At 41.2% G+C, this 15,543-nt stretch overlaps 1 protein-coding gene across 1 annotated transcript; it reads left to right on the forward strand.

The window, feature by feature from the left end:
* Positions 1 to 962: 962 nt before the first annotated feature.
* Positions 963 to 1,601, forward strand: LOC118897441 (TM2 domain-containing protein 1-like). The gene is given in 3 exon segments (XM_036856653.1): positions 963 to 1,074; positions 1,077 to 1,342; positions 1,344 to 1,601. Coding segments are annotated over 3 exon segments (615 nt in total). The 3' UTR covers positions 1,581 to 1,601.
* Positions 1,602 to 15,543: the final 13,942 nt, after the last annotated feature.

A 15,543-nucleotide genomic window follows, 5' to 3' on the forward strand; every position in this document is an offset into this window, starting at 1 on the left:
TTGAAAGTTTAGTTGCATTGCCTTGCCAGCTTTATATTTAAGGCATATAGACTTCAAATATTTTAGAGAAATCTGGTGATCAAAGGAAGAATATCTTATTTCAAGATAATACTTATTTGAAAGAACCTGCCTCTCAGATGGGATTGTCCCAAAAATCCATACCAATACACTATCAGGTTAATTTTCTGCTTTATAATACAATAAAACAGTCACATAATACTGAAAACATTAACAGTATTGTCAAATTTTGAACAATACTGAAAATTTTAACAGTATTGTTAAAATTTTATTTGACTTGTGAGTCAAATAAAATCATGATAAATGTGTCATAGTGTCCTGCATACGTGTGGGGAAAGAATCTGTGTTTCTAACTGAATTCAAAAAAGAAATAACTCATTATGAAAGCAAACCATTTCTGATGAGGGGAACATGAATATAAGTGCAAATCTACAAATCTTTATTGTTAAGGTACTCTCCCCCCCACTTCCTGTCCTTTAATCATGCCCATAACTATGGGCGCTCAGATTCAGTTGGGGTATAATTTGAAAAGAATGTTTGACTATGACCATAAACATTCCATTTAGTCATCACCATGAATCCCAGATGCTGGCAACAACATAGACATTTTTTTGTGGGCGTGAGACTAATCCAGATCCCTGCTATTCAAGTGTCGTCTGTAGATCAGGAGTATCAGCATCACCTAGAAGCTTGTTGGAAATGCAGAGTCTCAGGCTCCACCCCAACCTCACTGAATCAAAATCTGGATTTTAACAAAACCTTCAAATGGTTTGTATGAACACGAATGGTAAAGAGGCACTCAGCTTTAGGAATGGTTTTCGACCTTGGCTGTAAGTTAGAATTCCCTGTGGAACTTCTAGAAATCCCAGTGCCCAATCTCCATAGCAGACCAATCAAATCAGAATATCTGGAGGTGAGTTATGGGGGACGCGCCGGTGCCCAGCATGGCGGCCGCTTGGCCCTCCGGGCTGGTTGCTTCTGAGACTGCTGCCGCTGGGCTCCTGGGTGTTCTGTGGTTTGCGTCAGTAATCACGGGACCTTGGGGAGCTGCCACGGCCGCGGCGAGGAGACACTTACGTGCGAGGACCTCAAAGTGGGACAATATATTTGTAAGGATCCAAAAATAAATGATGCTACACAAGAACCAGTTAACTGTACAAACTGCACAGCTCATGTTCCATGTTTTCCAGCACCTAACATGACTTGTAAGGATTTTAGTGGCAATGAAACACATTTTACTGGAAACGAAATTGGTTTTCTCAAGCCCATATCTTGCCGAAATGTAAATGGCTATTCATACAAGGTGGCGGTTGCACTGTCTCTTTTTTGTTGGATGGTTGGGAGCAGATAGATTTTACCTTGGATACCCTGCCTTGGGTTTGTTAAAGTTTTGCACTGTAGGACTTTGTGGAATTGGGAGCCTAATTGATTTCATTCTTATTTCAATTAAGATTGTTGGACCTTCAGATAGAAGTAGTTACATTATAGATTATTATGGAACCAGACTTACAAGACTGAGTATTACCAATGAGAAATTTAGAAAAACTCAGTTATATCCATGAATATTGTTTAAAAGAAACAGATTTGGGCCTCCTTGATTTTAATAGAGAACTCTCAGTATGTAGATTTTCCAGATTTTCCTTTTTCCTTCTTCACATACCACTTTATGGATTCTATTTAATTTTTTGTTGTTGCTGATGTTTTTGTTTTCTTGTTTTAGTTAAAAACATATTATTCTGAGACGTATTTAATAGAACTTTTTTGAGATTTATATGATAATAGTCTTTCTTCGGCTACTGTCTCTATGAGATAGATAGCTTATTACTCTGATATTAATGTCTTTTCCAAAGGGAAGTTGCCACTTGTCCTTTTCGCTTCTGAAAAATAAAAGTATGACTTATTCAAAAAAAAAAAAATCTGGAGGTGGGATCTACACATCAGTATATTTTAAAGCTCCCTGGATTATTCCAAAGTGCAGGGAAGTCTGAGAACCACTGGGCTAGGTGGTGGACCGAACGTATTATTGCTCTGAGGGTAAGAAGAGAACACTCTCATTATCAAGTGGAAACAAGGTCCCCAGAACTAGAGGCTTTATTAGAAGTGTTAAAAAGGTCAGCATGTTATGTATTAAAAGAGTAGCTTTCAAGAACAATTTCATTATTTGAGGGATGAAATGGCAGCATACCCCAAGACAGGCAACAGAGTCGCCTATTCAGTTTAGCCTTTTAGTCTTATTTTCAGTCTTTGCCCCACAATTTTAACTGATTCTGTACTGTTACCAAGACACCATCTGATCTTAACAAAGCTTTATAAAAAGGCTCTCATGGGATAGTGGTTTGTGAATCATCTTTTCCTGTTGAGGATGAGGGTAAATTAGTGGTATGTGAGTTTTGGTAGAGTTAGCAAAGTTTTCCACTGTTTAATTAGATTAACTGATCATGGAGGTGTTCTATCTGTAACTTAGAACTGGAACCTGAGGAAAAGGGTGCCAGTCAAAAATCCTCTTCTGTCCTTGGATCAGTGAGGAACCCATCAGATTAATTCTCTGGGCACAAGTGTAAGGGCTGGTATATGTAAGAGGAAAAGGCATTATACAGTAGCTAATGTGATACCACACTGTCAAGGTCCCAGAAGACATCAGTTCAGTTTACTGATTTGGTGCCTCCTCTCCATTACTAATATCAGTCATTATGCCTTTAAATAATAATTGTTAAATTATGCCTCTAAAGAAATGGAGCCCTCACAATGAGATAAAATGTTCAGGTTACTAAGCAGTTAACTAAAACGAACAAAATTAAAGATTAAGTTCAAGTAAAACTCTATTGGGTGCTGGCACTTATTAATTCTCCCTAACTAGGGAGAATTCTGTCTAGAATCAGACCGATTTTGAGTTGGGTCCTCTTCTTCCTACCTGTTGCTAATTATGTATCATCTTTGGACCTTCCTACATCTCGCCCCACCCCATCCCCCATCTCATCCTGGTGTTTTAGGTTCCTGGTGCTAGAGTTTATCTCCTAATTGTAGAGTTCTAAGTTTTAGCTTGCCATTGCTCCACACAACCCATCTACTCTATTTCTATTGTTCTAGCTATTTCTAAGCTTGATGGCTAATTTCACAGACCTGTGGAACACTGGAAGTGCAATTATCCTCCAGCGTAATTGCCTTCTGTAAAAACTGCCTCCCACAAAACTCCTGCAAAAACTGGGTCCTGTTTGTTACTGCCTGTGAATGTATGGATGCCTTTTCAGCTACATAGAGAGGTCTTTTCTAGATCTCCCTGGCGTTAGAAAAGATCAAGTTATCTCTACAGCTGGAACACCCCTTTTAATTAGGAGCTTTTTATGATGGTTATTTCAGGTGTCCCATTAATCTGACATCACTCCTGGGTATAGCAGTTGATGTGAAAATTGGTCTGTTTGGTATCACTTGGGAGTTTTGACTGTTTAAATATTTCATGTTCACTTATAAAAAGTTACACACATTAAATAGCTCCTACATTCTTTAGTATCACTTGAATACAGATACTACAATACACAAACACCCTCTTCAGCATTCAGTTATGCAATAATTTTTAACTGATTTAACAATTTATTTTAATATTTATTTTTAAGGTGCTATTGATTTATCCCAACTATAAAGTCATAATTATGAATGATATGTGAATGACTTTATTTTTTTTAACATCTTTATTGGAGTATAATTGCTTTACAATGGTGTTAGTTTCTGCTTTATAACAAAGTGATTCAGCTATATGTACACATATATCCCCATATCCCCTCCCTCTTGCGTCTCCCTCCCACTCTCCCTATCCCACCCCTCTAGGGGGACACAAAGCACCGAGCTGATCTCCCTGTGCTATGCAGCTGCTTCCCACTAGCTATCTATTTTACATTGGGTAGTGTATATATGTCAATGCTACTCTCTCACTTCATCCCAGCTTACCCTTCCCCCTCCCTGTGTCCTCAAGTCCATTCTCTATGTCTGCATCTTTATTGCTGTCCTGCCCCTAGGTTCCTCAGAACCACTGTTTTTTTTTTTAGATTCCATATATATGTGTTAGCATACGGTATTGTTTTTCTCTTTCTGACTTACTTCACTCTGTATGACAGTCTCTAGGTCCATCCACCTTGCTGCAGATAACTCGATTTCGTTTCCTTTTATGTCTGTGTAATATTCCATTGTATGTGTGTGCTACATCTTCTTAATCCATTCATCTGTCAATGGACACATGTTGCTTCCATGTCCTGGCTACTGTAAATAGTGCTGCAATGAACATTGTGGTGCAAAACTCTTTTTGACTTATGGTTTTTCTCAGTGTATATGCCCAGTAGTAGGACTGCTGGGTCGTATGGTAGTTTTATTTTTAGTTTTTTAAGGAACCTCCATACTGTTCTCCATAGTGGCTGTATCCATTTACATTCCCATCAACAGTACAAGAAGGTTCCCTTTTCTCCACACCCTCTCCAGCATTTAGTGTTTGTAGATTTTCTGATGATGCCCATTCTGACTGGTGTGAGGTGATATCTCACTGTAGTTTTGATTTGCATTTCTCTAATGACTAGTGATGTTGAGCATCCTTTCAGGTGTTTGTTGGCAATCTGTATGTCTTCTTTGGAGAAATGTCTATTTAGGTCTTCTGCCCATTTTTGGATTGGGTTGTTTGTTTTTTTGATATTGAGCTGCATGAGCTGCTTGTGTATTTTGGAGATTAATCCTTTGTCAGTTGCTTCGTTTGCAAATATTTTCTCCCAATCTGAGGGTTGTATTTTCATCTTGTTTATAGTTAGTTTCCTTTGCAAAAGCTTTTAAGTTTCATTAGGTCCCATTTGTTTATTTTTGTTTTTATTTCCATTTCTCTAGGAGGTGGGTCAAAAAGGGTCTTGCTGTGATTTATGTCATAGAGTGTTCTGCCTATGTTTTCCTCTAAGAGTTTTCTAGTGTCTGGCCTTATTTAGGTCTTTAATCCATTTTGAGTTTATTTTTGTGTATGGTGTTAGGGAGTGTTCTAATTTCATTCTTTTACATGTAGCTGTCCAGTTTTCCCAGCACCACTTATTGAAGAGGCTGTCTTTTCTCCATTGTATATTCTTGCCTCCTTTATCAAAGATAAGGTGACCATATGTGTGTGGGTGTATCTCTGGGCTTTTTATCGTGTTCCATTGATGATTTTGGATCATCTTTACTATCATTACTCTGAATTCTTTTTCAGGTAGACTGCTTATTTCCTCTTCATTTGTTCGGTCTGGTGGGTTTTTACCTTGCTCCTTCATCTGCTGTGTATTTCTCTGTCTTCTCATTTTGCTTAACTTAACTGTGTTTGGGGTCTCCTTTTCGCAGGCTGCAGGTTTGTATTTCCCATTGTTTTTGTTGTCTGCCCCCAGTGGCTAAGGTTGGTTCAGTGGGTTGTGTAGGCTTCCTGGTGGAGGGGACTGGTGCCTGTGTTCTGGTGGATGAGGCTGGATCTTGTCTTTCTGGTTGGCAGGACCATGTCTGGTGGTGTGTTTTGGGGTGTCTGTGAACTTATTATGATTTTAGGCAGCTTCTTTGCTAATGGGTGGGATTTTGTTCCGGTCTTGCTAGTTGTTTGGCATAGGGTGTCTAGCACTGTAGCTTGCTGGTTGTTGAGTGGAGCTGGGTCTTAGCATTGAGATGGATATCTCTGTGAGAGCTTTTGCCATTTGATATTACATGGGGCTGGAAGGTCTCTGGTGGACCAATGTCCTGAACTTGGCTCTCCCACCTCAGAAGCTCAGGCCTGACACCCGGCCTAAGCACAAAGACCCTGTCAGCCACTTGGCTCAGAAGAAAAGGGAGAAAAAAAAAGAAGGAGAGAAAGAAAAAATAAATAAATAAAATAAAGCTATTAAAGTATAAATTTTTTTTAAAATTATTAAAAATAAAAAAATAATAATAATAAAGAAAGAAAGAGAACAACCAAACCAAAAAACAAATCCACCACTGATAATAGGCGCTAAAAACTACACACACACACAAAAAAAACCAGACAGACAGAATCCTAGGACAAATGGTAAGCAAATCTATACAGAAAAATCACACAAAGAAGCAGACACATACATACTTACAAAAAGAGAAAAAGGAAAATATATATATATTAAAAAAAAAAGGAAGAGAGCAACCAAATCAATAAACAAGTCTACCAATGGCAATAAGCTCTAAATACTAAACTAAGATAAAGATAAAACCAGAAACAAATTTGATGCAGAAAGCAAACCCCAAGTCTACAGTTGCTCCCAAAGTCCACTGCCTCAGTTTTGGGATGATTCGTTGTGTATTCAGGTATTCCAGTGATGCAGGGTACATCAAGTTGGTTGTGGAGATTTAATCCGCTGCTCGTGAGGCTACTGGGAGCGATTTCCCTTTCTCTTCTTTGTTCGCACAGCTCCCGGGGTTCAGCTTTGGATTTGGCCCTGCCTCTGTGTGTAGGTCGCCTGAGGGCGTCTGTTCTTCGCTCAGACAGGACGGGGTTAAAGGAGCAGCTGCTTCGGGGGCTCTGGCTCACTCAGGCCGGGGGGAGGGAGGGGTACAGAAAGTAGAGCGAGCCTGCAGCAGCAGAGGCCGGCGTGACATTGCACCAGCCTGAGGCGCGCCGTGCGTTCTCCCGGGGAAGTTGTCCCTGGATCACGGGACCATGGCAGTGGTGGGGGGTGCACAGGCTCCCGGGAGGGGAGGTGTGGATAGTGACCTGTGCTTGCACACAGGCTTCTTGGTGGCTGCAGCAGCAGCCTTAGCGTCTCATGCCCGTCTCTGGGGTCCGCGCTGATAGCAGCAGCTCGCACCCGTCTCTGGAGCTCGTTTAGGTGGTGCTCTGAATCCCTTCTCCTCGCGCACCCCAAAACAATGGTCTCTTGCCTCTTAGGCAGGTCCAGACTTTTTCCCGGACTCCCTCCCGGCTAGCTGTGGTGCACTAGCCCCCTTCAGGCTGTGTTCGCGCAGCCAACCCCAGTCCTCTCCCTGGGATCCGATCTCTGAAGCCCAAGCCTCAGCTCCCCGCCCCCACCTGCCCCAGTGAGCAGACAAGCCTCTCGGGCTGGTGAGTGCTGGCTGGCACTGATACTCTGTGTGGGAATCTCTCCACTTTGCCCTCCACACCCCTGTGGCTGCGCTGTCCTCCGTGGCTCCGAAGCTTCCCCCCACCGCCCCCTGCAGTCTCCGCCCACGAAGGGGCTTCCTAGTGTGTGGAAACCTTTCCTCCTTCACAGCTCCCTCCCACTGGTGCAGGTCCTGTCCCTATTCTTTTGTCTGTTTTTTCTTTTTTCTTTTGCCCTACCCAGGTACTTGGGGAGTTTCTTGCCTTTTGGGAGGTCTGAGGTCTTCTGCCAGCATTCAGTAGGTGTTCTGTAGGAGTTGTTCCACATGTAGATGTATTTTTGATGTATTTGTTGGAAGGAAGGTGATCTCCACGTCTTACTCCTCCGCCGTCTTGAAAGTCCCCTGTTATGCAATAATTGATAACTTCATAAATATGAACAAAAGGGCCTACTGTGTGTGAGATAGTATCCTAGATTCTGTGAGGAATTAAAAGATTCAGCAAAAGTGTTTCCTGCTCTCTTTGGAGCCCATGGGTAAGAAAAGCACACAAATAATCATTTCCCAAATCAAATACAGTTGGTGACTAAAACAAGTAAACAAGCAGTAAGTGCTATGGAAGTTCCAAGAAAAGGAAGGGCAAGAGCACATGGGGACAAAATTTCGTCTAAGGCTTCGTGAAAGAGATGGCATTGGAGGTGGATCTTGAAGATGGGTAGTTTTCAACAGGGAGTTCTCAGGGTGAATGGAAATGAAGTTAACAAAGGTGCTGTCTATAAATACATGAACATTCATGCATGAACACTTATCACCTGGAATGGGCTATCACTTCCTTCATCCAAAACCCCTGTGTGATCTAGTAGCTAAGTGCTATATGCTTGGTAATAATATAAGGCAACAAATGTTTTTGTCTCCTCTGACTGAGATAGAAAGTGAAAGTGAAAGGAATCATCAAAGGCTCACATGCCTGTCTCACAGAAAACCAACCAGAGCAATTGAATTAAAGCCTAGTTGTTGATTTGAAATCTATTTAAGCATGCTCCCAGATTTTTTAGCATCTTTTTCTAACTCTTTGCTAAAAACTTCTGGTAACTTCTCGCTCTGTGCATCCATTCTTTTCCTGAGTTCTTGGATTATCGTTATGATCATTACTTTGAACTCTTTCTCAGGTAGATTGGCTATCTCCACTTAATTTAGTTGTTTTTCTGGGGTTTTATCTTGTTCCTTTGTCTGTAACATTCCTTTGCCGTCTCATTTTGTTTAAATTTCTATTTGTATTTTTATGTATGTAATAGCTTAGTTAGACGTTTCTCGACCTTTTAGAAGTGGCCCTCTGTAGGGGATGTCCTATGTGTCCCAGCAGTACACTCCCCTCTCACCACCCAAGGCCCAGGGACCAGCTGGTCCCAGGGTAGGTTCTGACCTGTGTCAGTTCTGCAGGCTGCAGGATCATAGTTTCATTCGTTCTGGTATTTGCCCCCTGGTGGGTGAGGCTGGTCTGGAGGTCTGTGTAAGCTTCCTGGTGGGAGGCGCTGATGCCTGCTCATTGGTGGGTGGAGCCGGGTCTTGGCCCTCTGATGGGCAGGGCCAAGTCAAGGGGCGTATCTAAAGATGGCTGTGGACTGAGGAAGTCTTTAGGCTGCCTGTCTGCTGATGTGTGGGGCTGTGTTCGTGTTCCGTTGGCTTTTTGGCCTGAGGCGTCCCAGTTACAGGCTGTTGAGTGGGGCAGGTCTCGGTGCCAGAGACTCAAAATATGTGTCTCTGCCTCCAGCCAGAATTGATGCAGGTCCCTGCTTCCGCCACCAGCTTTTATGACCCCAGAGAGAGCCACAGTTGCCCCCGCTCCCTCGCCTCTCCAGGAGACCCTCCAAGACCAGCAGGTAGGTCTGGCCCAGGCTCCTATGGAGTCACTGCTTTTGCCCTGGGACCCGGTGCACATGGACCTTGTGTGTGCCCTCCTCTTTGTTCCCCCCAGTCCTGTGCAGCTCCTGCAATCAAGCCCTGCTGGCCTTCAAAGCTAAACGCTCTGGGCGCTCCTCCTCCCAGTGCTGAACCCTGGGCTGGGGAGCCTGCTATGGGGCTCGGAGGTCTCTCTCACTCCTGTGGGAGAACATCTGCGATATAATTGTTCTCCAGTTTGTGGGTTGCCCACCTGGGCGGTATGGGAATTGACTGTATCATGACCTCCTACCATCTCGTGATTTCTTCTTTATGCCATTGGATGTAGAATACCTTTTTCAGTAGATTCCCGTCTTTTTTACCCGTGGTTGTTCAGCAGGTAGTTGTGATTTGGGTGTGCTTGTAGGAGGAGATGAGCTCAGGTCCTCCTAATCTGCAATCTGGTCTCCAGTTTATTTGCAGAGAAGTCAGTTCTTTATAAATCCATGAACAGCAAGGTCTCCCTGGGATGGATACGCCAAGGGGACTTTCACTCCCGAAATCCCCAGCATCTTTTCATTGTTTGAATTTCAAAGAATTTACTTTTCCCACATGAAGAAATCAGGGACAAATCAAAAGGAGTTTTGGTCATCGTTGATAAATATTCTAATTAAATCCTTCATTGACTGATGACTGCCAAGAGTCAGCAGCAGGTGGTAACAGTTCCTTTGTAATCATTATAATTGTTTGAAATAATTCAGTGTTCTGTTCCAGGGCTGTTTTTGAAGAGGCCTAAGAGAGACAGTGCAGATGGGCCTGATTTAAACAGTATCCTTGTTAAAAGTGCATATTATATTCGCCGGTTAAGTTATTGGCAAATTTAAATATATTATCAGTAGATCAAACTAATCATTTATTGAAAAATAATAATAGCCACAGCTGTTCTCCCTTTAATTTTTAAGAGAGAAAATATCATGTTCACTTAGTTATGCATATCCAACATATTTTCTTTCTTTTGCACTCAGCATGTCTGATGTCACAGTGTTTCTTTTACATTATGAATAGACATCTCCGTGAGCTTTTTTTCTTTTAAATTTATGGAACATATGCAGTATCCACTTCACCCAAAGCTATAGAATAACGACGCTATTATTGTAGCCATCTGTCTCTTCACATCAGTGTCTTCTATGGTTTTATAGTCCAGTCTTAGGGCTCTGTAAGAAACAATATTGGTTAACATTAATAACTGCCTTCATCTGACAATTTACATCTCTGTTTGGAGACAGCTCCTGAAAGCATCTTTCCCAGTTAAGGGTGCAGGGCTTTGGAGGGAGGGAGGGAGGAGGGACGACTGTCTTGAGGGAGATGGAGGCAGAGCCGCCTATTTTGCTCCACTTGACTGACGCCCAAAGGAAAGGGTGAGTCAGTCTCCCACTTCCTATTATCACTCTGCATTTGCAGTTTCCCACCTTGACAGGCAGTAACAGTTCCAGCCAATGCTAATTTGGGTAACATCTAAAAGGCTTGCCTGACAAGGCAGATTCAAATTATGAAGCAAACCCCTCACATACTGAGACCTTGTTAGCTAGATTAGTGGCGGATTGGCTCCTTGTGACAGCTTGTCTGCTAGAGGTGAGCTATCTGCATTTTCAATGCAGGCAGGTTATATCATCATTTAAAGAAAAAAAATAAAGATGTCGTTTTTCTTGTTTGTCACAGAGTTCATGTAATATTCCCTCTCGATTTTCTCATTGTTGACTTCTGAAAGAAATATCAGCAAGTGTGTACCTTTGAGTGCGACAGCTGATTTTGTTATGGATGAACAGAGTATTGTGACAAAACAGTGGCACAGCTGTCATAACAGCTGTCACACATTAATCATGACAGTGACAAATAGCATAATTACCTTATCTGGAATTCCTAGCATGTACACTCAGTATGCCCCACTGCCGAGAGAGCATATCACGCATGGTTTAATTAAAAAGACATCAATACAGGTTAGTTAGACAAGGGCTAGAAGACATTGATCCAAAATGAAAATAAAATTATTTGTAGGTTGGTGTTTAGGGACACCCAAAGACCAATTACTTAGCCGACGTGATAATTTGAATATATTTCCCTACTGGCCCTTCTCAATGTGTGTATCACGTGGTAAATTGGCTGCTCTGCCCCAAACCATTAGCCCTTCCTCCATGAAATAGTTGATCCCCTTTTTTTTTCCAGCCTCAGCATGGGTTCTCGGGAGCCATCTTGATGTGCTGTCAATTGACTGAAGGGGCTCTATTGATAAATATGTGATTACCAGTGAACAAGTTGCGGCTAACATTTTTGTTAACTTGCTTTCCAGTCAAGTACTGAGCAGGAGAATGATATTAAATAGAGTGATTTTTGTTTTATTTGTAAATTCTTCTTAAGTAAAGAATATAAGCAGGTGAGACAGAGTGTAAGCCTAAAAATGACAGTCTCTTACATGTGCTGTGTTTTAATATGTATTCCTGTATTCATGTGCATATACGTGTCACATCAGTATGTATAAATATGCACACATGCCAAATATATGTATATCTTTGCCCCCCAGCCCAGCTATTTTAAGCTCAACAATTCATTGAATTTACTGATTGAATTCCTGGTAGCTGGTTCTTGAATTGCTCTGAAGCTGCCTCAATGAAATATTAATGAATCAATTTCCATAGACATGGACTCATTATCTTCCTGGATGCCATTGGAAAACACAGTCCTGCCTGCGGTGTCCTTCCACCTGTCTGTGACATGATTCGATTTTTTCTCTCTCTCTCTTTTCAATTAAATAAAAATATTGCTATCAGGAAGTTTTTGATAACGGTAGAACAGACATTTCCATTTCTTTTGATAGGCACCTAAATGGAGGTAAGCCATTTAAAATAAATTTATGTATCACTTAAGTGATATGTTTAAAAGTGGGTCCTGGAAATAAAAAAAGAGGTGGCCAGTTTAGTTCTATGGTCTCTGTAATGCCCTTTGGAAATGAGGAAACTGCTGTTCTCAGGACAGTCTACTTGGGAAATGTCTGTATTTTAGGAAGCGAGGGCGAACCATCTAATTGTTTACACAGTTATCAACTTTAGAAAATGTTACTAAACACAAACACTTGTCACGTTAATTTAGGACTGATGGAATATAGATGGAATTATTCAGACTGTGTCTACAAAATGCCAAAACAGCTGGTTAGAACATGAAAATTTCAGGCAAGCAGTGATTAACTACACACAATGTAAATAGCTGGTTTTAGGTATTTGGTTGTTTGTTCACTGAAATTGACTGGTTTCTTATGCCTTATGCACGTCAATCCGGGGATGTAATAAAGCACGTTAAACTGCAATTATATCAAACAGAAAGTTTTTAGCTTCCTTCCTTCCCATTCATTCTGTTCCAGTGAAGATTATTAATGCCTGCTTTGGGTACCATCAACACCCACTTTATAGAACTCTAAAAAAAATCCACTGGTAAATGGTTGCCAACACTGTTAGATAAAAACTAGGATTATGTTCTCAAATTCAATGGCTTTCACCATTTTGATTTAGAACCAGTAGTATATCTGAATGTCATGTCATCTGAAGACAATATTACCATTTCAGCACATACATATTATATGACCTGAGAACGGTATTACTGTTTCAACACATACGTTCTTTCAGAGAAAACGGGAAAGCACAAGCCTGACCAAGGACATCTTCTCAGTACTAAGGCAAGAAAAAAGTATTTTATCTTTGTTGAGAGAAACCGTGTCTCCCCAGGACCTGGTCCCATTTTGATCTAGGTCTTGCGGAGCTCACTTGGCTCCCATTCTTCCTGGGGCTGATCTGATTCTGCACTCCAGGTCTGAGGAATGCCTCAAAGTAGCTCCTGGCTTGAAACAGTTTGATGAAAGCTATGAAAAAACACAAAGGCATCTACACACAGCATTTTTGCATATCATGTCAAGGTACCCATTAAAGTGGGTAGCCCTTGTGTGGACCCTTGATAATAAATCCCTATTTAAGTATAAACAAGGTCAGAAATGACCTGGAACTGCTCTCAGAGGTTGGACACCATTCTAGATCTTTCGCCTCTAGATCTTTAGATCTTGGGCTCCTGTTGAAACTAGAGGCAAAAACAAGTCTCTTAAGAATGAACCTAAGGTTTATTTATTCCACTGAGAGATATTCAAGGAGATTTTAAGGAGAATCAATTTTACGTTGTCATAAAAGTGACAAGAAAATAAAAGCAATTTTAGCCTTCCTTGATCAAGCTTTTTAGACGGAATCTCACTCTCTTCACTGTCTATGGTCCTTTTTATTTTAGGGCATGTATTTTCTACTGTACATTGCTGCTTTTTATGTGGTATCATCTCTCTTAGTACATTGTAAGCTCTTTGAAGGTTGATTCTGTATCTGATTCTCCTTTTTCTTCCTCACTGAACCTAGGATTGTGCCTACATGTCGTAATTGCTGAATAAATATGCACATAATGAATAACAACATGTTGGCTTTAATAATTAAAACAAAGGCATGGGTTTGCTCTGAAACGTTCAGGTTGTTTCTTGAATTTAGCATATTGCTTGACTGAAAACTCTGAGAAGGCCGAAGTGATTATTTTTAAAACGAGTTTTCTTCCACATTCTCTTCATAAGATGGTTTTATTTCCTCCCTCCCTCCTGCCTGCTAGTGTCAATCCAGGGATGTGATAAAGCACATTAAAAGAACTGGCCTTTTACACAAAGGTTGGATTGATTTCCATTGGTTCAAGTGGAGTGGGATATTGATCCACTGGTTGAGATACCAACTCTTTATTTTTATTTTATTTTTTTTTAATTTTTATTCTTGGCTGTGTTGGGTCTTCGTTTCTGTGCAAGGGCCTTCTCCAGTTGCGGCAAGCGGGGGCCACTCTTCATCGTGGTGCGCGGGCCTCTTCACTATCGCGGCCTCTCTTGTTGCAGAGCACAGGCTGCAGATGCGCAGGCTCAGTAATTGTGGCTCACGGGCCTAGTCGCTCCGCGGCATGTGGGATCCTCCCAGACCAGGACCCGAACCTGTGTCCCCCTGCATTAGCAGGCAGATTCTCAACCACTGCACCACCAGGGAAGCCCCCAACCCATTTTTTTCTCTCTCAAACTTTCGTATCTCTGATCTTCCCTGACCTTGAAGGGTAGCTTTTATATATTACACATAACAATGTTTTACATGTTATATAATACAAAGGTCCCAATTATTCTTTGCCTTCTAAACTTGCTCCATGCACTACCTAACGAAATTCAGTGGGATGGCCTTATCCAACTTGAGTAGATTGATACAAGCAAAACTTTATGTCTCTCTGCATCCCATCACCTCTTGGATTTGTGACCGGGTCTTTTACTCTCTATGTCTCAGAATATTTCAGTAGCACTTCCTTTGTCCAATGGTGATGATCAGCAGGTTTTCCATGTAAGAACTAGCAGGAGCAATTGCGTTTCTCTCTCTAAGAGGTTTCCTATTTATCTTCCCTGAGGTGGTGCCCATGTGGCTGTCCTGATATTGAGCAGCTGAACAGATTACACCCTGGAGCCACATCTGTGGACACATAGATCAACACCATTTTCATTGCCTTGGTGCCCAAGAAGTTTATCTTCTGTCAGTAAGATTTACTACTTTCTTCATGAACTGTTAAGGCTTTCTCTCATCCCCATGTTTCCTTTCCTCCTCCACTTTATTTGGTTTCAAACTACATTAGCATCATCTGATCTGGATTGTTAACAGCTGATTTGTTAGTTTTTGTTTCCTGCCATCATTAATAAGGCTTTCCAGTAGGGCTTCTGTAGAGGAATCTGGACTAGTAAAATATGGAAGTATCTTGCATAGAAAGAAAATGACTTTAATTGGTAAGTATACATCTAATAGGGTTGGTTTTACTTGCCATGTCTAAATGCATAGTAAAGACATTTTTCATAGGACTAAATATTTTTACTGATGTTGCTTCAGCTGTTAGGACATAATCCCTCAAATTTGGTTTTTTAGTTGACAGTACACCTTCATGATGCTTTTCTACCTCGATTCTCAATAGAGACCTAAGGGGAGAGGAAGAGATTTTATATTTTATTTTTCAGTTTTAAGTTTGGAAAATCAAAGTTCAAATAGATAAGAAAATCACAAAGTCAGCTGTGAAGCCAAGACTCAAATCTAGGAAATCATATTTGCATCTCAACTTCTCCCCACTTAACTTCAATGCCACCTCCAAATAATTCTCCTTATGACTGTCAGTTTGACTTTCTCAGGCTTTCTCTCACCTGTCCTAAAATCTGATACCTTTTCCATCTCCAAATGCTGTGACTTGCTGACTGGATGATAATAAAAGATTTAGGGGGTTATGCAAGTTATCTATCCACTTACCTGAACTGTAAAGTAAACCAAAAAAAAGAAAAAGTGAGACAGCCCTTCAGAGTATTGATTACTTCAATGGTTTCTCATCTGCCTGCATATTTGAATTACCTGAGAAACTTTAAAAATAACTAATGATGTCTGGATCCAACCTCCAGAGAGTCTGGTTTAATTGCTCTGGAGTTGGTGCCCAGACATGGGATATTTTTTAAAGCTCCCCAGATGATTCTAA

This window comes from Balaenoptera musculus, chromosome 6 (genome assembly GCF_009873245.2).
Source record: "Balaenoptera musculus isolate JJ_BM4_2016_0621 chromosome 6, mBalMus1.pri.v3, whole genome shotgun sequence".
Classification (NCBI taxonomy): Eukaryota; Metazoa; Chordata; class Mammalia; order Artiodactyla; family Balaenopteridae; genus Balaenoptera; species Balaenoptera musculus.